Raw genomic sequence first — 21,544 nt, 5'->3', positions numbered from 1 at the left:
ATTTGGACTATTATATCTATATTTATATTCAAGCAAATATACAATAGTGGAATCTGTGAAGATATGCTCAAGGGAAATTCATGGCATATAATTTTCAGTTGCCAAATTTAAGGTGCCTGAGGAGTCTCATTTTGATATACAAAGGCAAGTGGGCTACTCCACAGAGAGACTGAGAATATTCAAATCAAGAGCTGACAACTTAAGCAGCATGAAATCAGGAATGCAAAGGCGGATGGAAGGAACTACCCTTTGTCATGTCTGTAACTTAGGATGATTAGAAGTAACATCTTTACTATCAGAACTGGGGAAAAAAAAATTGACTGCACTGTTGTGATGCTGACAGCACCCCCATGGAGGGAATCTTTGTTCTGTCCTATATTCACGTTATGAGAGAGAAAGATTCAGTAAAACCACCTTGTGGGTACATCAACAACCAGCTAAACTAAGTACTGTAGATTTCTGGTATTGATGAAAGCACTTTATGTCTTCTGACCAGATTCTTTACTCTGTGTTTCAAAAGGCACATTTTCCTGGGGTATCATTTGCTTTTGTAAGAAAGCTGGAAAGTGCTAGTAAAAAGAATGACACACAAATCAGATGGATACATTTGTGAGCACAGAATTATACAATATAAAGTGGCACAGCTGTAAAGGCACAAGAGAGCTACTAGATTTTCATCTACTGTGAAATTATTCAACCAGTGCTATTTAGGCGACAATCCTTACGTTCATTACCCACAGCAGACGCTGAGGCCTGCAGGGCCCCATAGTATCTAAAGATTAAAGCTGAGAACAGCATTTAGGAAAAAGGCTGGAATTACTGGATTTTATGGGGCTGGTAAACCTATTTTATTAGCTTCATCAGGGCAGAGTCTTGGTTTTGCCTTCCAAACACGGTACAGTAAAACAGTACTGAAAACAACCATTAATCTTATGCATATGATTGAGGGTTGGAAGGAAGACAACACTGTGCTAAAATCATAGATAAAATGTTTCTCTTTACTTGTTTGTTACTAAGTTATGTCTACATTCTCAGAAATATATGCAGATAACACTTCCACTGCCTGTTCTCATCAAAGACTGCATTATTAGGGTAGGGGTGCAATGTAGCACGGTGGTATGGTAAGCCTTCATGCTTCCAGCTAGTAGGTTGGCTTACTGCAGGCTCCTAAAGTTTATGTCATCCATCAAATTATCAGCTAAACTCCCACTATTTATTTAAATTAAAATATTTTAACCTGGACCATTTGTCCTTTATAGCCCTTTATCAGAGACTGTAAGTTAACAAAATAGACTAAGGTGTATATTGTAAATATTCGCTTTAGTTTTAGTCTTTGCTGGTTGAGAACCTGAGTTTTTGAGAGAAAGCCAATCAGTCCCACATCTCCAGATCACCATGCTGCTTCTTCTGCAGGTGACACCAGAACCTGCGCATCATCCTCATCAGGTTGTTTTTCCTTTACCTATATGAATCACTTGGGGAAATGGGAAAGCCCCACATAAATGCTCCAATGCTAGCAATCACTATCGTGTTCACACTCCATTACCCTGTAATTCTATGTCAGCCTGTAAACACTGCTTTAGTGTCACATGCACAGGCATCCCGCTCAACTAAACTTCAAGGGTTCCCTGAGATCACACTTCAAGGTCAGGAAAAAGGTTGTTTATTACTAACTGGTAATCACTGTAAGAGACAGGCAGCTGAGACTTGGACTACTTTGAGGCAGGATGAATAAATATCTCTATTCTTTCATTGTTCTTAAAGTATTATTGTCCTGGGTTCAGCAGTAGCTGGTTTTCTCCTTCTTAGTAACTGGTGCAAGCCCTGTGTTTTGACTTCCAGCCTGGGCAGAGAGCTGATAACACCAGTTGTTTTTAATTGTTGCTAAGTAATATTTATTCTGGCCAAGGACTTTGTGAGTCTCATGCTCTGCCAGGGATAAGGGGAGGCCAGGAGGAAGCAGAGACAGGACACCTGACCCAAGCTAGCCAAAGAGGTATTCCATACCACAGCACGTCATGCACAGGGAGGTAACTGGGAGTTACCCGGAAGGGCACGGGCTCTTCTTCAGGGGGGTCGAACTTGTTCAGCGGTGATATTGTATTCTCTTCTCTTGTTATTTTCTCTTATCATTATTATCATTGGTGGTAGCAGTAGTGATTTGTGTTATACCTTAGTTACTGGACTGTTCTTATCTTGACCCGTGGGAGTTACATTCTCTCAATTCTCCTCCCCATCCCTCCGGGAGCACAGATTGGGGGGGGGGGGGGGAAGGAAAGAAAGAGGGAGAAAAAAAGGGGAGGAGTGAGTGAACAAGCTTTGTGGTTGGGTTTAAAACCATGACAATTACTTTTGCTTACATCTCTCAAAATCCACATAACCCTTCAGAAGGCATCTCTTCCAGTTAAGAGGTAATGGGCCTGATCCTTTATTACATTACCAGTAATGAACTGCAGCTAAATGACTCCTCTTGATAAACAGCATTTAAAAATCCGTCTCTCTAAATATACTGATATAAAAGCAGAAAGCCCAGTTGGTGGAATTAAAACCTTTTGCCGTAATGGAGCAGAAAATACTTTGCAAATTATGCTCCATTCTGAAGGTAAGATTATCTTTACAAACAGCAGGGAGAACAATCTCTGCTAAAGCAAATCCGAGGGCATCCTGAGAGAGACAAGCTGAGAATCTCCTAAATCCTCCCTTTGCTTTTGTGGTAACACTGAATATGGACATTCAACAAGCTCTCGTCACTCCTGTTTGGGAAAGCATATTAAGGCTTTAAAATTTTGTGCTACTCTAAGGATTCCTTTGATCTCATGGAGAGTCTGGATAAGAATACTCTAACAGTCATGAAAGCATATTCTCTGTGTTGAAATAGTAAGTGGTAACCCTAAAGGGGGCAAATTTAAACAAAAGTATGTCTTGGCTAATGTGTTTGCAATGAGCTTAGAGCAGGGTATTGAGGAAAGGAAACCAGAGGGCTTTTAAATAACAAGATCAGCTTTGGGGGAGGACTGATTTATCTAATCCTTACTTTGTGTATCTGGGTCACTTTAAATAATCTGATGATTAAAATGTAGCTCCTCCTTTTGTGAGGTCTCTTAAATAAAGCAGCACTTCAAGCACAACCTTAGCAGCTGACAGGGAACACATTCCATTCCAAACTCAGTGGCAAAATTTTTAAAAGTGAAGGGAATTATTTCCTTCTTAGTGACTCCAGGAAATGATAGATCCCTTACAGTTACTGGAGTGAACTAAAGTTCCTCATTTTACCCTTTACTTTTCAGTTCCTTGTACCTCAGTCACTTGATGTTTGTCAAATCCCCTCATCCTAGGAAGTGCAACTCTTTGCGTGAGGCTAACTTTATTTGACCTTGTTTAGAGGAGAGTAGGGTCAGGATGGATCCATTCCATAAGGGATGCACGGTCACAACAGATCAGCATCATTGCCACAGGGACTCAGTTATTGAGACTATTGCAGTCAGGGTACTGTCACATTTGGCAGGCTAATACTCCAGTTACCAGACATCTCTGATGTCTATACACGAGTCAGATGATAATCTGACTTCAAGAGAAAGCAACAGGGATAAATGATAATTTATCAAAGGGAAAGGCTGGACTGACTAAACCTGGTGCTATTTCTTCCACCTGAGAAAAAAAGATCAAGAATTGGCACAGGAATTCCTAATATGCCACAGAAGTAGACACTCATTGAGAGGAAGATTACAAAAAAGCGTTACTATTAAAATACACAAGCAACAACTAAGAATAGGTTTGGGGTAGAGAAGCGATCCAGCTGTGAAAGGAAGACATCACTGGACTCTGAATGTGAAGTACCTACAGAATCACCCACAGAAGTGACTACACATTGCAAAAGATCACCTCATTCCATGGGATGACCTTGTTCTGCTCTGCAAAGAAATGTAATCAAAGCTCAGAGGAATAGGCCGGACCAGCCTCAGTAGATTCGCTACACATTTCATATTATAGTTTGCACCATTCTGTCCCCAGACAATATGTTGTTTTATTAATGAGCGCAGCTTGGTCAGGTTCTATACGTGACCAAAAATTAAGGTAAAATCTAGAACAGAAATTGCAGAATTTTTTTTTATTTTTTTTTACTTGATAACCCAGATCTAGTTCTTCTTACTGAACTAGGAGCAGAGTCAACCAAGTAAAAGCTTTAGAGATACGTATATATTTTCTTCATCACTACTTGTAGCAAAAGGCACTTCTAATTGAGCCAACTGCACACTTGTCAAATCCTAGGTGGAATTCTATGCTGAAAAGGGACCAGCAGCTTCTAGATCTCTGCCCATTTCTGGGTGTGCCCTCATTTAAGCATTTGCCTGCAACACGCTCAGGGAAGATGTCAGCTCTCAAATAATATGCATGCAGGTGAAAGTGGAGTTGTTCAATTAGTAATCACTGTGCAATTAGGTTTTGTATCAAAATAGAAATTACTTTTCTAAAAATAGCAGCAATGACATATTAGTTCCAGAGGAACAGACTCTCTTAAAGAGGAAAATGAACAAAGTAACAGCTCTGAAGGCCAGCATGAAACTGAAGGGCAGAGCAAAGTAATCTAATAGAAAAGCAAAATCCATAAAATCAAAAGCCCAAATGCTTAACAGCCTCAAATAGCACAGATGGGGTTTGTAATCTCAGTGGTTACCACATTTTTAATAGCGTTTTCTGAGATAATTCTGTTATTTTGTCATTGCAAGGAACTACAGTGTGGTGTTTCAGATGTCACTGCTGGTAATTTTTGATAAAGGCCAGAGTTTATGTAATTTAATGAAAAGAAGGAAAGGAAAAACAATAAATTTCGTTTATCTATCAGTTTATCGTCAGTGAAGAAATTTTGTCACTATGACAAATTGTCATCACTGGAAGTGAGAATGACCTTGAAAGATACCAAGTTCTTTAAAGAGGAAGTTATATAGAAACCCGAGTAATTTCACAGGCATTAAATCACTAGCAACAAATCGCATTTAGCAGGGGCCTAAAAAAAATAGTGTGAAATAACAGAGATACCAAGGAGAGAATGTAATATACCCTTAATACCAACAACTGTTCCTGAAAGATTTCAGAGTGACAGTACAGCATCTATTTTAAAAAATGTAATTGAGAAAAAAATGTAAGAAAGAGAAACAGAGCATTTCAGCCATAGTTTCTCACTTTTTAATTCAATTTTACCTTTAAATTCATATTTTTGTTCATTTCTGACTTTCCTAAGTAAGTTCTTTCCTGATACAACTTTTTCTCTCCACCTTCTCACCAATGACATACTTCCTCACAAAAAAAACCCTTAGTATTTGAGTATTCAAGCATATTCTCCTCAGTCGTTGTCTCTTCCTATTTCTATATAACTTCCTAATTTTCTTTTTTGACAGTCTCTAGCTAGGCATTGTTTAATCTTGATGGCTCTTTTATCATAAATCACAATCTCTTTATTATTAATTTTGAAGTTTATTTTCCTTCTCTTTATTTTTCTAATGCTTATTTCCACTATGATATATGTGTTTCTTGAGTATATTAATGCTATTATAAGTAGAAAGGCAGCATTCATTATCCTCATTCCATTCATGAATCATAAAGAAATTACTTTATTTTATTTTCCAATGAAAGTGGCTGGCAAATCAGAATTAGAACCAAAATCTTAGGAGTATGCTCAGAGCCCTAACTAAAAAATTACATCCTTTCCACCCATCACATAAACAACATATGTCCATTCATATCCAAATTACTAGTTACATGGGAACATGTGTGTGAGTGCTAACACAAATACTTTTCAAAGTGCTGAACACTCTGAATAAAAACTACCTAAGTACATTTAATATTTGCCAAAAAGGAGACAGATCTAGGTCCATATGACAAAGTGGTCTACCAGGGACAACTTCCACTGGAAATGCCCCCTCAGCAGCAAGAGCCTCTGAATATCTCCTGCCTGAAGCAGCTATTGCCCACCTCTTCTGGAACAGATGCCCAGAAAGACCCATTGGCCACCACAGCTGGATCACATTGCATGAAGGACTCACCCTCTTATTCAAGTCAACAAGACTTATTTTAGTAAGACAACACGGCATAAAGCCAGGTCATAAATATCACAGCACTTGCAATTCAGACTTCCTGGAGGCAACGAGGGAGCAGTACTGGAGAAAAACTGTCCTCCATTAGATTGATTCAATCAACTCAGGTAGCAAATACCACTTAACAGGACTATGTACATCACACAGAATATCCAGTGCGAACAATAAGTGTATTTAAAACTAGAATACTACATAAAATTGGCCACACTGAATAGGGCTTGGAGCAATCTGGTCTAGTGGAAGGTGTCCCAGGCCATGGCAGGTGGGGTTGGAACCAGATGACCTCTAAAGTCCCTTCCAACCCAAACCAGTCTGTGATTCTATGATAAAACAATACCTGTGAAAACCATTTCCAATTCTGGTACAATTTGTTTTCTTTTTTCATTTATTTTTCCTAATTTATTAAGAAAAAACCTTTATGAACACTTTTTTTTTTTTTTTTTTTTTTAGTGCTAATGCTTGATGGGAGTATCATTTTTACAATACATCCTTTTACCATGGTCAAAATCCTAACATTAAAGACATTATGTTCTTATACATATGAAAATGCTGATGAAGGTATGATGTCAATTACAAAAGGAGTTTGCTAATTTTTTTAGTAATGGAATTACAACATTTCCTATCTTTAATAGAAGTAGAGCATGAGGAGTGTTTAACCATCAGTTGCCCTGAGAGAGCTCTTTAGCTGTTGCTTTGGGATGAAAAGCATAATAAAGAAAATACTTTCAAAATCTTGGAGTCGGGCATCTTAGAGATATTTTCAATTTCTCTTTCTCTTATCCTAAAACGTAATGAAGGCACAGACAAACACCCATTTTTTTAAACCTATTTGTTCATATCTTGCTCTCTGCTTTACACTGTCCATCACAGATTTGTAACATCAAACAGCGAAAAACCCATCCAGGTCCCAGTTTCTCAGGACTGGGCAAGCAAAATGTGGTGCCAACCAGACTTAGGATGGACTCTGACAAATCAAAAACTTTTACCAACTTGTCCATGTTCCTAATGCTCAGGGAAGGTGCTACAGAAGAGGACTGAGAAAAGCATCTCACACAGGCCCAGCTATCCCTCCTGAAACTCTCTGCAACCAAGGCAGCTCCTAGCTGCACTGTTAAATTTGATCACTCTCTTCTTGTTCTGCTCATGTATCTGTGGGGATTAAGCTAAAGGCCATTATCTTGCCTATAGACCCAAAGTGCTAGGAGAATTTAATTTTGAAATTAATTGACTCCTGAAGAGTAAATTGTTTTTCTCCTTGTCTTAGTTTACACCATTACTACAGAAATGGTATCTGTAGTCATTGAATGGTGCACTAGGACTCAGTTAGAACACTGTTAGCTCTATGATTTACTTGAAGAATGTCACAAGCTGACTAGATGCTTCAAAAAGATGCAGGTTCTTTATCACATATAGTCCTCATCTGTACCATATGTTCAGTTCCTCATAGCTACAGTTGCCATTGTTAAGGTAGCATTTACAAACATTGACCTAATTATTCCTTTGATAAATTATTCCTAATCCTAGACAGAGGAAATAATATGTCTCAAATATGTGTTAGAATAATGTGGTCAGTTATTCCATGGTGCTAATAATGTGCCTGTTTGACAGGGCAGAGGAGATAGAGACAGTTAGCTTGAAAAACTGTCATTTGTGGCCCAGAGGAAGCCACAAAGATGCTCTGGGGCTGGAGAGCCTCTCCTATGAAGACAGGCTGAGACAGTTGGGCTTGTTCAGCCTGGAGAGGAGAAGGCTCTGGGGAGGCCATGTAACAGTTTTCCAGTGCCTAAAGGGGCTACAAGAAAGCTGAAAAGGGACTTTTTATAAGAGGACAAGAGGGAATGGCTTTAAACTGACAGAGGAGAGATGTAGATTAGGTATTAGGAGGAAGTTCTTCCCTGTGAGGGTGGTGAGGACCTGGCACACAGGTTGCCCAGAGAAGCTGTGTCTGCCCCATCCCCGGCAGTATTCAAGGCCAGGTTGGATGGGGCTTGGAGCAACCTGGTCTAGTGGAAGGTGTCCCTGCCCATCGCAGGAACTGGATGAGCTTTAAGGTCCCTTCAGACCCAAACCAGTAGGTCAAGAGAGGTTCTCCTCCCCCTCTACTCAGCCTTGGTGAGGCCGCATCTGGAATATTGCGTCCAGTTCTGGGCCCCTCTGTTCAAGAAGGACAGGGAATTGCTTGAAGGAGTCCAGCGCAGAGCCACAAAGATGATTAAGGGAGTGGAACATCTCCCTTATGAGGAGAGGCTGAGGGAGCTGGGTCTCTTTAGCTTGGAGAAGAGGAGACTGAGGGGTGACCTCATCAATGTTTACAAATATGTAAAGGGTAGGTGTCAGGATGATGGAGCTAGGCTTTTTTCAGTGATATCCAGTGATAGGACAAGGGGCAATGGGTGTAAACTGGAGCATAGGAAGTTCCACGTTAACATCAGGAAGAACTTCTTTACTGTAAGAGTGACAGAGCACTGGAACAGGTTGCCCAGGGGGGTTGTGGAGTCTCCTACACTGGAGATATTCAAGGCCCGCCTGGACAAGTTCTTGTGTGATGTACTGTAGGTTACCCTGCTCTTGCAGGGGGGTTGGACTAGATGATCTTTTTAGGTCCCTTCCAACCCTTGGGATTCTGTGATTCTGTGATTCTGTGATTCTATGAAAACAAACCATCATCTAGCTAGTTTGCATTATGTTGTTCACTGCAACTCCAGCACATGTCCTTTCCAGTTCTGAAACCACAGCAGGCAGGCAGCTGCCACTGCAGCCTCCCTGAAACCAGGGACAGGAGAACTGGTCATCAGTCGGTGTCTGCAACACCACTCTCTTCAATATATTTGGGAAAGGCAGACAAGATTCGTATCAGTGGAAATAACAGGGCTGTCTTTACAATTGGTGTGCCTGCCAGGACAAGGTGAAATTCCTCTATTCAAAGGTATGTTCCAAATTTTAAAATTCTTTCTGATCACTTAAAGTAAGAGTTCAGAATCCTGGTGTAAGCTCTCTGCAACTGTTTAGCCAACAAATTACCATGAAAAGCAACTGTATCAATCAAGTCTTCCACAAACTGTCTTCTTTATTGATATAATGCAGTATTTTTACAATTTGAAACATTTAGAAATTCCTAGTGTGCTTTAATAAATTGTCTCAGAAATATTTCCATCAACAACAATGTGAGTTTCTGTATCAATGGTACATGGTTACTTGTTATTTACTTTTATTCTACTTACCAGTGAATGCTCCATAAGCATCAATTTGATTGATTTGTCAGGCTTGGACCTTTGGAATCACTGATTAACATCTCAGATCTATCTTATAAAATCTCACCAAGTAACATTTAGAAGAGAGAAGAAGAAATGGCATCATACCTGAGACTGTGCATTAATATTGGCTCCTTCCTTAACCAGAACCTTGACAACTTCAGCTTGGCCTGCTAAGGATGCAATGTGCAGGGCTGTATTCCCTTTCTGTTATAAGGAGGGAAAAAATAAAAGACATGACCCCTTCTTCAGGAATTATTTCAACCAGCAGTTCTTTAGAACATTCATTTTTTCAGCACAATTATATCTTACAGTTCTATGATATTCATAAACATTACAGGGATAGGACTGGCAGCTACAGCCATGATGATTTCTTGAATGGCTGTGAAACAATAACATCCTAACATAACTTTTCAGGGAAATTATGGAATGGGACTGTGGCATAGGACAAACTTCTAGAAGGTTTAGTCCAGGCTAGCAGGTTTTTTTTTCATTCAGGTCCAGAGATCATGCCCTGCAGAAGGCAGCTGAAATCTGAAAGTCCTAAAATACAAGCTGTGAATCACACATAAAGTGAGATTTCCCAGTACAAGACCCAAAAGGAAGATCTGACTTTTAAGTAACAGAAACCAGCCTCTTAAATGCAGAAGATAAATCCTTTTTAATTTTCTCTAATAGGCATAAAAATGAAAATGCATCTTTTTCAAATGTTTTAACTTTAAGAGATACACTGCATAATAAAAATAATCTCTCACAAAACAGCAGCAGACCACTGCTTTTCTAAGAGCCTTGTATTTTTTCCAGGCCAGCCTCTCATCCTGGGAGCACAATTTAATTGGCTTCATTAAAGAATCAATGTTCTTAAAACCACACCACACCCCAAAAGACCTATCTAGAACCTGATGGTTCTACCAACAGCTTCTCTGAGGGGGGGCCTTAAGGATGTTTTTGAAGGAGGGAACTTCTGTTTTCCCATCAATGCTGAAGATCACAAGCTCAGCAAGAAGCCCCCTGAGCTAAGGACCAAGCGTTAACCTTGATGGAGATGCTGTGCATCAGAAATCATAAAAAAAAAAAAAAAAAAAAAGTATGAGAGAGCACAGTGGTGGTAACTAAATACAAAGGCTGAGAACAGCCACCCAACCTAGACACTAGGAGTCCAACTTTCACAGATTTGAAAGCATCTAATATTTTGAGTTATATTCACTCCCTCTCTAATGGGGACCTATCATTGGAAATAATGAAAAATAAGGCATTAGTAAAACTTCTAATGCTTCCCCTGTAAAAAGATAGTACAAATAATAATCTTTGCCTCTTCATTTACTACCCATGAGCTTCAGCAAAGAACATAGACTCGCAGGCCACAACAGAAATCACAGTTTAAATATCAGCGAGGTATCTTTAAAAAAAAAAATTTCTCCCATGTATTTGACTTTTCCTTCTTGTGAATAAACTTACAGGCAGACAGGAATTACCTTGGTGGCAGAATCCACAGCTGACCCTCTTTCCAGTAATTCTTGTACCAGTCCCACATGCCCTTCTTTAGCTGCCAGGTGCAGAGCATTGAGTCCATTCTGTAAGCACAAGGGCCATATCCATTATAAATATCAGTTCTGAAGATACACATTCCTACTTTACCTTGGTATAAGAAGAAGATTAGTAGCTGGATTACTATTACGTCTCTTAGCTGACTGTCTACATAAGTCAGATATTTCAGTTATTTAAGCCAAGGCACAGTGTAGCAAAACTCTCCAATGACATTTTTCTCACAGCAACAAAGACATTAAAAACCACATTTTGCAAGTATCCATAGGGGACTCCTTCCTTTTGGATAATTTACATTACCCCACACTACTAGCTTGGGTATCTCCATGGAGCCCATTATTTCAACATTTGAGTGTCTGCCTTCTCTTTACTGTAACCTTACCTAGCTCCACTGAGGTTTTACCAACACAGAGAAATCACAAGACTTAGCCAAATTTACACATAACGTATCTATTCAATCAGGATTATTCCAGGCTAAGGTAGCTGTCTTGAACTCTGGATTCTCCTCCTCTCCTCTGGGATAACTGGTATCAAACAGCAAAGCAGAAGCACAAGCAGGCCAGAATGGTTGCTGGTTAGATATGGCTTGCAAATAGTATTGATCCTTGACTTACTACCTCAGCTGGTTTCGGATGAGCAAGTCTTCACTAAACTTTGAGGTTACAGTATCTCATTCAAAAAGAAAAAGAAAATACGAAAAGAGCTATAGTTTTCAAAAAAAGCAGACTAAGAAAGTTAGCATCTAAAACCCTTTCACATGAAGTAGAATTAGGATACTTGTATCTCTTACAAATTCCAGCCATGTAAACCATACCTAGTAACCCTATGTATACTAAGGTATACCCTTCCTAGTAGCCCTATTCCACTCAAGGGAAAAAAATGACAGTCTGCTGTAGCTGAATTGCCAACCTATTTTTCACGGTCCTACGGTATTTTTCAAGGCACATCAGGCAGGTGACAGCAACAGATACTGCCATTGCCCTCAAGCATTCTCCTCTTTTCCATACTGCAAGCATCATAAGCAATACTCAGGTAGCTAAGTAACTTGCAGCAAGCTTAGCACAGTGTAATTTTTATCACTTTATTTGTCTCTAAGCATTTCATAGTCATTTAAGTTGTAAAATAAACAAGCAGGTTTCTGGTCTCTTATTTGTCCACCCACAGAGGCTGCTCAAGCTTGTAATTCCCAGTATAATCTCAAAGCACTCAGCACTTCACAGGAGGCATTGAAAGGAAGTGGGGCCGATGGCTGCAGACACAGCAATCTAAATGCATTTCTGAAGTAACTCCACTGAATTTTACATTTGTGTAACCAGCACAGGAAGACTTTGGGGTTAAATTCAGAAGTGCAACTATGAGCTGATGGAAGGCTATATTCATAACCTGCCAGAAGAAGAATACCCTTATGCTGCCTGATAGTTAGGAAACATTAATGGGAAATGTGGTTTCAAATCCCATTCTGTGGGTGGAGCAGCAGCAACCAGACCTTATATATTCCAAAGGAACACTCTTGCTTCCAAGCTACAGAGGCAAGAGGTAGCAATAGTGCCATGTCCTGAACTAAGGGTAAGTTCTTAGCCAAAATTATGTGGTGAGGTTGACCATAATCATTGAGATGAGGAACACTGCACGTCAGTGAATTTCTGTAGACTGAAAATATCTCAGAAAGCTCTAATTTTCCTTGTTTTTTAATCTCAGCTAAGTATTAAATAACCATCATTGCTACCTACAGTGGTTGAAAGCTTTGAAATAGTATTTTGTGGAAATACACCAAGTTCTTCTCACTGCTTGAGAAAAAAGACCTGGTCTTGTATCTAATCTCCCCAGTTCAGTCATCAACATTTTCTATGAGTATGAAGGGTAACATTGACTCCTTACAATTTTACACAGCTGATGCATTGCTATTAATGTATTATTAATTGTATTAATAACATGCCATTAATACTCTTCACCCTTTGTGAGCAGACTGAAGTCCACAAACAGCAGAGGCTGTCCCAGTGCTTAATCAGTAGCAAACTCTTACAGTACCTGCATTCATACCTCTAAGACACATATCACAGAATCACAGAATCCCAAGGGTTGGAAGGGACCTCAAAAGATCATCTAGTCCAACCCCCCTGCAAGAGCAGGGTAACCTACAGTACATCACACAGGAACTTGTCCAGGCGGGTCTTGAATATCTCCAGTGTAGGAGACTCCACAACCCCCCTGGGCAACCTGTTCCAGTGCTCTGTCATTCTTACAGTAAAGAAGTTCTTCCTGATGTTAACGTGGAACTTCCTATGCTCCAGTTTACACCCATTGCCCCTTGTCCTATCACTGGATATCACTGAAAAAAGCCTAGCTCCATCATCCTGACACCTACCCTTTACATATTTGTAAACATTGATGAGGTCACCCCTCAGTCTCCTCTTCTCCAAGCTAAAGAGACCCAGCTCCCTCAGCCTCTCCTCATAAGGGAGATGTTCCACTCCCTTAATCATCTTTGTGGCTCTGCGCTGGACTCCTTCAAGCAATTCCCTGTCCTTCTTGAACAGAGGGGCCCAGAACTGGACGCAATATTCCAGATGCGGCCTCACCAAGGCTGAGTAGAGGGGGAGGAGAACCTCTCTTGACCTACTAACCACTCCCTTTCTAATGCACCCTAAGATGCCATTTGCCTTCTTGGCCACAAGAGCACATTGCTGGCTCATGGTCATCCTCCTATCCACCAGGACCCCCAGGTCCCTTTCCCCTTCGCTACTTTCCAGCAGGTCACCCCCCAACCTGTACTGGTACATGGGGTTGTTCTTCCCCAGATGCAAGACTCTACACTTGCCCTTGTTAAATTTCATCAAGTTTCTCCCCGCCCAACTCTCCAGCCTGTCCAGGTCTCGCTGAATGGCAGCACAGCCTTCTGGTGTGTCAGCCACTCCTCCCAGTTTTGTGTCATCAGCGAACTTGCTGAGGGTGCACTCAGTTCCCTCATCCAGGTCATTGATGAAAATATTAAACAGCACCGGTCCCAGCACCGACCCCTGAGGGACATATCTAGTAATACCAGATTAAGCAGCTGAATGCTAATACTGTTGCACAGATTAGGTAAATTTCTTTGCAATGTATGACTGTCTTAATTCATTAAAACAAAGATAAAATGAATACATGAGGTCGAATAAAAAGGCTATGGGAAGCAACTACAGCCTAAATACAGCTCCTAGTGTAGACATTCAAATTCTGTAATTCCTTTAATAAAGTAAGCTGGGGTAAGCAGAAGCAAACACTGCACTTTATATGTTGAGGGCCAGAGCAACTGAAGTCTTAAAGCAAGCTTTGTTCCTCCATAATCAGAACCAATGCTGTAATTATTTCCCACGCAGCTGATCCCTGCTATTTATGATGACGGAAGCTCAGATTTAATCAGTGCAGCTCCCCCGTTCCTGTCAACTAGATTCTTGTCGTTTAGAACAACAAAGACTTCTGCACTTGCCTTTTTCTCTCCCATGCCTACCAAAAAGTTGGGAGGGAGGGAGATGAAATTAGCTGTCAGCCAAGCAAAACTATATAGCATAGGGACTGCTCCTGCCCACAAAGCATATATATACCATAACTACATTTCTTCTAGAGGCTCATCTGTAATTCTGACTCTCATAAAAGAACATAATACAAAGCCTTCCAAGCCTGGCTCAAGTGTTTCCCTGCAGAGCCCAATTCCTTCAGTTCTTTCTCTCCTCTGCCACTGAGCTAGATGTATCAGCATTTTATAACCTGCAGAGTGCTACAAATGAGTACGCATTCCACTGCTGTTCACAGCACCTGCATATTTTCACTACACCAGAAAAGCCCACAGATTTCTTGCACATTGCTGAAACCACCAACCTTTTCTAAGGCAGTCGAAAGTTAGTCCCTTTTTTCCCAGAATACAGGCACTGAACTTTACTATTGTTGTCTGAAAATCACACAAGGGAGTCCATGCTACTTCTGCCTTTGCCTTCAGTTGCCTCATGGAGTGATCTTCATGGAATGAAAGTTCTTCAGCTGCTGCCTGGTTTGGTATCAATCCTGCTGTGCCATTTACTCCTTACGGGACATCAATAGGATCACTGTTACTTCCAGCAGCAGTAATGGCTTATTCCTGCCTAACCGTGCTATGCCAAAGCAAACTGACTCGGTGGAAAGACAAATTCTTGGCTGAGTATCAGATGAACCTATAGTTCAAAGAACATTTTAAAGCAGCAAAACCAGCACTGCTAACAGAAGTGCTTCTGCTTCTCCTGTCCTGTGTGCATTTCTATCCTCAGCCTCTTTTCTGCAGCTCGGGTCCCTCAATCACTTAATCTGAAGCTGCACACGTACTTCTGACAGCGCAGTCTGACCACCAAGCCAGGCAACGGCCAGCATCACTTCTGCAGTGGTGGTACTGACTAAACAGACAAAACACAGCCCCAGCAGCTCTCTAGCACTGCCGCAGCTTCACTGAGAAGCTGTATACCAAAGCTGCAATATGGGCACAGCAGGAGTTTTCACATCCTCTCCTCCAAGCTCAGCTGCGACAGGTACAGACCATAACCTGGTGGTCCTAGAAAGCTTTACCCACCTTTTTCTGGTGAGGCTTAGTAAGATGTATAAGGAACATGAAAATGTGTAGATGGGGGAAAGAAACTGGTTGAAGGAAGTGGGGAAAAAAAGTCTTTAAGCACGTAAGTATTTGCTTGTGTTACTTCAGTATATAATGGTCTATTATCTGTTATAGTATAAATCTGTTTTGTTAATGTTTCAACATTCTCTTGAAGCATGAAATGTGACACACTTTGACCAAGTTCCCTCAGCTGATGCTGTGTTCACAGGCTTATATATATATATGTATATACATATATATATATACACACACTAACAGGCCAAGAGCAAAGCATAAGTTACAAACACCATAAAAATCAAGAAGTTATGGTGACTAACTCTGCATGGTTGTGCTAACTCCTTTATATGTTTTGCTGGAGCTTAGAAGGCATCTGCACTCACAAGCAGAGCCAGAGAATAAAAAGCAGTATCATAGACTTTGTTAAAGTCAAATACTTTTCTCCATCTCCTTAATAGATGCCAGCCTAAGGTTGCTGCAGTGTCTAAATAAATCTCTTTAAGAAATAGAAAGCCCCTGTGGTTAACTTCTTTTCAAGGAGGATTTGAGAAAGTGCACACTAGAGAGCTGGGCATGGTCTTACCAAGTCTGACAATTTGTTAAGTTTTTCCCCAAAATATCACAAAGAAATAAAGTGGATGCTTAGAAAAAGAGAAGAATCATTTCAGATTATGAAAATTCTCCCTTCACGTTGCTTTATAGCCTATAGTGAGCACTGCTGGGCGTGTTAGCTGCTTTCCATTTGGACTAGATGACATAGTTAATAGCTGGTGCTCTTTCTCCCTGTAACTGAAGCAAAGAAGCCAACAAAACAAGAGCAAGCCAAAACGACTGACGTTTTATAAAGCTTTGGAGCTAGAGGTCATCCAAAATTATGTAGTATTTGAGTCCTGTTCTGTTTGAGGTAGCAGGCTTAACACATTCCTTGTGAATACAGAATTCTTCAAAATGAATGTCAAAATCCATCAAAGTTTTCCTTCCTAAAAAGGAAGTCAATGAAAACTGACAAGCCTGCAAAGACAAGATGGGAAAACATTCCTTTATGTTGCCTGTTGGATTACCACTTGTGTTTCAAAACACAGCATGCAGCTGATGAACCCTTACACTGGTCAGATTTTGGGGTCTAATTTCTGCTAGAACTACGGGCTGTACAAATGCATACTGTAAAATTAAAGTCCACTTTGTTACTCAAAGTAGCAAATGTTCAAAAGCAAGTTGTTTTCTCTCACTACGTTAATAACCAGAAACAGCAACCATGTCCTAAACTAACTTTGTTTATACCATAAGGGAAATAGCTTTAAAGGAATTAGACATTTCCAACGGTTACCAGTTTTCCATTCTGTAAAATACCAGCAGTTAGATTTTTATTTTAAAGGAAAGTTTTTTAAAACAGGTGAATTCTGTCCCCTGATATTTCTAATTCTCTCACAGTAGATGATGGTGCTTGAATTCAGATTAATGTATGCAATTCCATACTAATTTAACTTGATATGAAGGTAGCATGCAACAAAGCATAGTTAAGTAATAACTAATCATTAACTATATAACTGTATTAATAATTGTAACTAATCCCTGTATTCAGCATATCCAGAAACTTTAAGTTCCATCAGATTTTGGAAACAGTTAAATTGGGCAAATACTCTGATTTCCTATAAAGACAGATCTCTGTGAAACTTAGGATGTGAGAAACAAAGGCTAAAACTGAAGAAAGCATCTTGTGCTATCTGTGTTCAGGAAAGCTTACTCTAAACATTAGGTACTGTTTTCTGAGATGGGATCTAGTCTAAAAATAGCATTAAACTGAGAAAAAAAAATCTTGAACAAGGGTTCATTTTTGGAAGAGCATTCAGATATCTCACTCTTAAAAATAAAATACACCCCCTGTGTTTTGCACAGAGTGTGCTAGGTTTTCCCCTCAGATAGCTGGAACACAACCACATTGACACCTCATTCAAACCCCAAGAAGGAGGAGGAGGAGGAATAACTGTAAGGCTGCAGTAGCTTATTCACTGCTATAGGCTTATTCACTACTCCCTAACATCTACAAGAGTCGTCTACTTCACTCCTAGTAAAATTTACAATATATCAGTGGTGCTTAATAAATGGAAGCTAAGGGTCTTAGTTACCCAAAGGCAGTTTTATATGACACCAGAATCAAGAGTTTGCAAGAAAGTGAAGGGCCTGCTCATGGCTCAGTGGATAGTGAAGGCTAATAAATGGGGCTCACTAGGCATGAGGATCAAATTTGCAGCAAGGGAGTTCCTTCTTTGAACTTGGGAACTCCCAGAGAGTAATCACTGTCTTCAGGGAGCAGATCAGCTAATGCATGGAGGCAAGCTATTCGTGGGTAAAATTAGAGATTAATTTTATTCATACATCTGATGGGGTTATTTTAGCTTGTTGTTGTTCTACTCGAGTTCTATTCTATTTGAGTTCTTTTCAAGAAGTCAGAACACTTTACATAGTCTAGAAAATTTCTGAGTTAACTCAGATGCCAAGTTAAATTAACTAAGTCACTTTACTATGGGATTTTTATGTTTTGCACACTCGTCAACCAGCTTTTTAACCCTAATAAGCTCAGGTATAAGTCCAGCTTTGATCTTAATCACAGTGTAAAACCACAGATTCTGACAGTTTGTGGCATTGCAACCTATCACCCAGGAAGGCTTCATCTATTTCAAGCTATTGAGAAATTACTCATAGCATTCATCTGGCTCTGATTTTGACCTTACGGTGCAAGAAGAGCTTTGCCAGCCAGCTGTAGGTGGGAAGCACCTTCTCAGGAGACAAATTTGCAGCAACCCTCTCATATTCCTTTCAGAGTGAGCAAGAGAATACGACCAGTGAAAAAAGAGCACTTGTAATGTTTCCAAGTAATTATCATATTAACTGGGCTCTGTCCTGAGGGTGATCCTTTTTGTTACTATAACCAAGACATAAAATTTGATAGATTTATTTGAATACAAGAACTTGAGACTAGATTTACCCTGTCTTAGCTGGTCAACTTGAGGTTTACTGGGTTAGCAAGTATTTTCTTTTAAGGGCAACTTTCTCCCAGACAGTAAGACAAGATTCTTCTGTGTCTTCAATAAGCAGCACATGCAAAGCACCAGTTCTCACTCTGCTCATCACTAAATTCCTTGGCACAGACAATCAAAATGCTCTCCCCTTTTGTGTCCTAACTTCTACTTGACACATGCCTATCTTCATCACCTGCAGCTTTTCTCCAGCAGGGAAGGTAATATTTCAAAATATTTTAGATTATTTCTTTTCTTATTCTTCCATCTACTCTTAAAAAAAAATAAATAATGGCCATAATTATGCGTGGCTTTCCAGGCTGAATGTCAGCATGTAAATATCAGAAATGGAGTGGGGATTTTTGTGGAGGCTTTCTTGGTGGTATTGATAATGTTTGGATAGTATAAAGCTCCAGTTCAGGAAACCAGCCTTGTTCAGACTAGCATTTAGCTGCAGACTTCAATTACATTAATTAGGACTTAAATGTATTTCAAAAATTGAACATGCAGATAATTTTCTACAGAATTCAGGACTTGGAGATCTTGAGAATACCAAGAAACTCCGTCAATCTATCCCTCACACCCTAGGTTTCTGTCAGGGCTGTGCTCAAGCCCACAGCAGAGATGACAAGCTGCCTTGGCCAGCTCTCCTCATGGAACCCTAGGTCCCTCCCATGTACCACTTCCTGCCTCAGCCTTCTCCTGCTCCCAGTGGGGCACCACAGCCCAAAGGCACAGTGTCTACATGCTTTGTTTTCTCTGGAGGAAAGTTCCTGAAATAGCATGAATCCACGGGCTATCCAAGAACATAGATTTTTTTTTTTTTTAATCTCATCTCAGAGAAATACAGCTACTTTAAGCTACATGGAACCTGAGAGTCAACTAATACACATATGGCGTAAGTGATCAGGGAACCAGGACTCGGGTGAAACTTGGGGGGGGGGGTGGGGACACAGGTCATTTAATAGCATAGGCACACTCACATTGTTCCCAAATGTAGCCAAAGCACAGGAATTTTTCTTATAATTGTTATGTACAGGGGAATTGGGACTAGATGATCTTAAGGTACTTTCCAACTCAAACCATTCTATGATTCTATGATATGGGAGTATAACCAGGGATGCCTCATTAACAACACCTTTCATGAACAGTTGTTATACACAGAAACCTTGCTCAAGACAGACAGCGCTGTCAATCTATGTCAGGGCAGCATGCTCACAGCCCTCTCTGCCCCAGACTTCCCTTGAATACGTGCATCTTTTTACCAGGAACTCTTCCTCTATACAGCAATTCCATTGTTGGAGCCAAACAGAACAAACTCTGCTGCCAACAAGCTGAACCTGACACTGTAGTCTGTGAAGGTGAAGAGTCTTGGAAGTTTCTACTTACATGGTGCACTAGAATTTTAGCCAGCCTCATGACGTACAAGGTACAAAACAGAGTTTATGCAACATCTCTATTGGATGATTTACTGATTTTTAATGTTGTTTAAAAATAACTTTTAAACAATTTGACTTCAAAAATTCATAGCCATTGCCCAGTTAGTGGTAATTTTGATTAAATCTGGCCAAGAATTAGGGCAAAGTTGGACACCACACAGCCTGAGCTTCCATGTTCCCCCACAAAGAACTGCCATTGATTTCACCAGAGTGTCAAGACATTTTTCAGGACCGATGCAGACACTTACTTGCATATTTCTTTTAAGTTACAGTTACAGTCTTATTAAATTTTATGGTACTAGTCACTTAAATAAATGTTGCAAATGTAGGTCCCTAGGCTACATGAAATTTCATTTACATGTCCAACTCACAAAACAGCCAAGCTAAAATACGATATACATGTCAGATCAATGGTGAGACTTTAACAGGGTATTTTACAGCAGTAATAACTTCCCTGAAAGGGAATGCTGTATATTGAGCAGAAAATTTAAGTATCTCTTTCTAGCAATATGTAAAATGACTTCTGTGTTCAGTTCTGGGCCCCTCGCTACAAGAGAGACATTCAGGTGCTAGAGCAGGTCCAGAGAAGGGCAACAGAGCTGGTAAAGGGTCTGGAGCAAAAGTCTGATGGGGAATGGCTGAGGAAACTGGGGGTCTTTAGTCTGGAGAAGGCTCAAGGGGGAACTTTATCATTCTCTACAACTACCTGAAAGGAGGTTGTAGAGAGGTGGGGGTCGGTCTCCCATGTAACAAGTTATAGGACAAGACGAAACGGCCTCAAGCTGCACCAGGAGAAGTTTAGACTGGTATTAGGAATAATTTCTTCACTGAAATGCTGGTCAGGCATTGGAACAGGCTGCCCAGGGCAGTGGTGGAATCACCATCCCTGGAAGCATTTACAAACCATGCAGGTGAGGCCCTCAGCAACATGGTTTAGTGGTGGCCTTGGCAGTGCTGGGGTCATGGTTGGACTTGATCTTACAGGTCTTTTCCAATCTACTTGAGTCTCTGATTCTATGCTATGGATAAGACTGACCAGTAATAAAAACATATTTAAGTTTATGTTTTTCTAAAGCAAGGTAAAAGCCATGGCTACTCTCTAAACATCTGAGGGTAATTAGAATTGCAGTGCTAATCCAAGTGAGCTACAAGATTTTCATCTGCTTGGACACAAATTACCTAGTCAGCTGGAAGTACCACCCACTGAATGTTTATTCATCAGCTGAGATCTCACAAAATTAGCAAGGGAAACCTCAGACTTCCACATTTCCATTAGAACCAGAAATTCACTACAGACTTCATAATTAGACTCCCAAAGCATACCCTAAGCTTTGATTATAGTTACTTCAATAACAGCTCTTCATACCTGTGGGAAGCAGGCAAGAAAGAGGAGCCCAGAAAGGCTTATACAAAGCTTTATTAAAACCAGCATAATTTATAGACATTATGAGTTTCCTGTCAAAAGATACCACTGAAGAACAAGACTGAAAACATCACTTGAGGTGAATCAACATATCTGTGTGAAGTAATTTAGCCGGAAAAAAGTAGTTTTGAGGGGGGATTCTTGCAATCTGCTCTCGTGAACTTC

At 40.2% G+C, this 21,544-nt stretch overlaps 1 protein-coding gene across 10 annotated transcripts in view; it reads right to left on the bottom strand.

The window, feature by feature from the left end:
• ANK2 (ankyrin 2) overlaps nt 1-21,544 on the bottom strand; it is a 242,099-nt gene that overhangs the window by 124,714 nt on the left and 95,841 nt on the right. For all 10 annotated transcript variants that reach the window (XM_065686177.1, XM_065686190.1, XM_065686159.1 and 7 more), the window contains exons 3-4: nt 10,819-10,917; nt 9,452-9,550 (exon numbers count right to left, since the gene is read on the bottom strand). In XM_065686177.1, the coding sequence (XP_065542249.1) occupies nt 9,452-9,550; nt 10,819-10,917 (198 nt within the window). The remainder of the gene's footprint in view (nt 1-9,451; nt 9,551-10,818; nt 10,918-21,544) is intronic.

This window comes from Lathamus discolor, chromosome 1 (assembly GCF_037157495.1).
Source record: "Lathamus discolor isolate bLatDis1 chromosome 1, bLatDis1.hap1, whole genome shotgun sequence".
NCBI lineage: Eukaryota > Metazoa > Chordata > Aves > Psittaciformes > Psittacidae > Lathamus > Lathamus discolor.
This window is presented reverse-complemented; position numbering and strand designations above follow the sequence as displayed.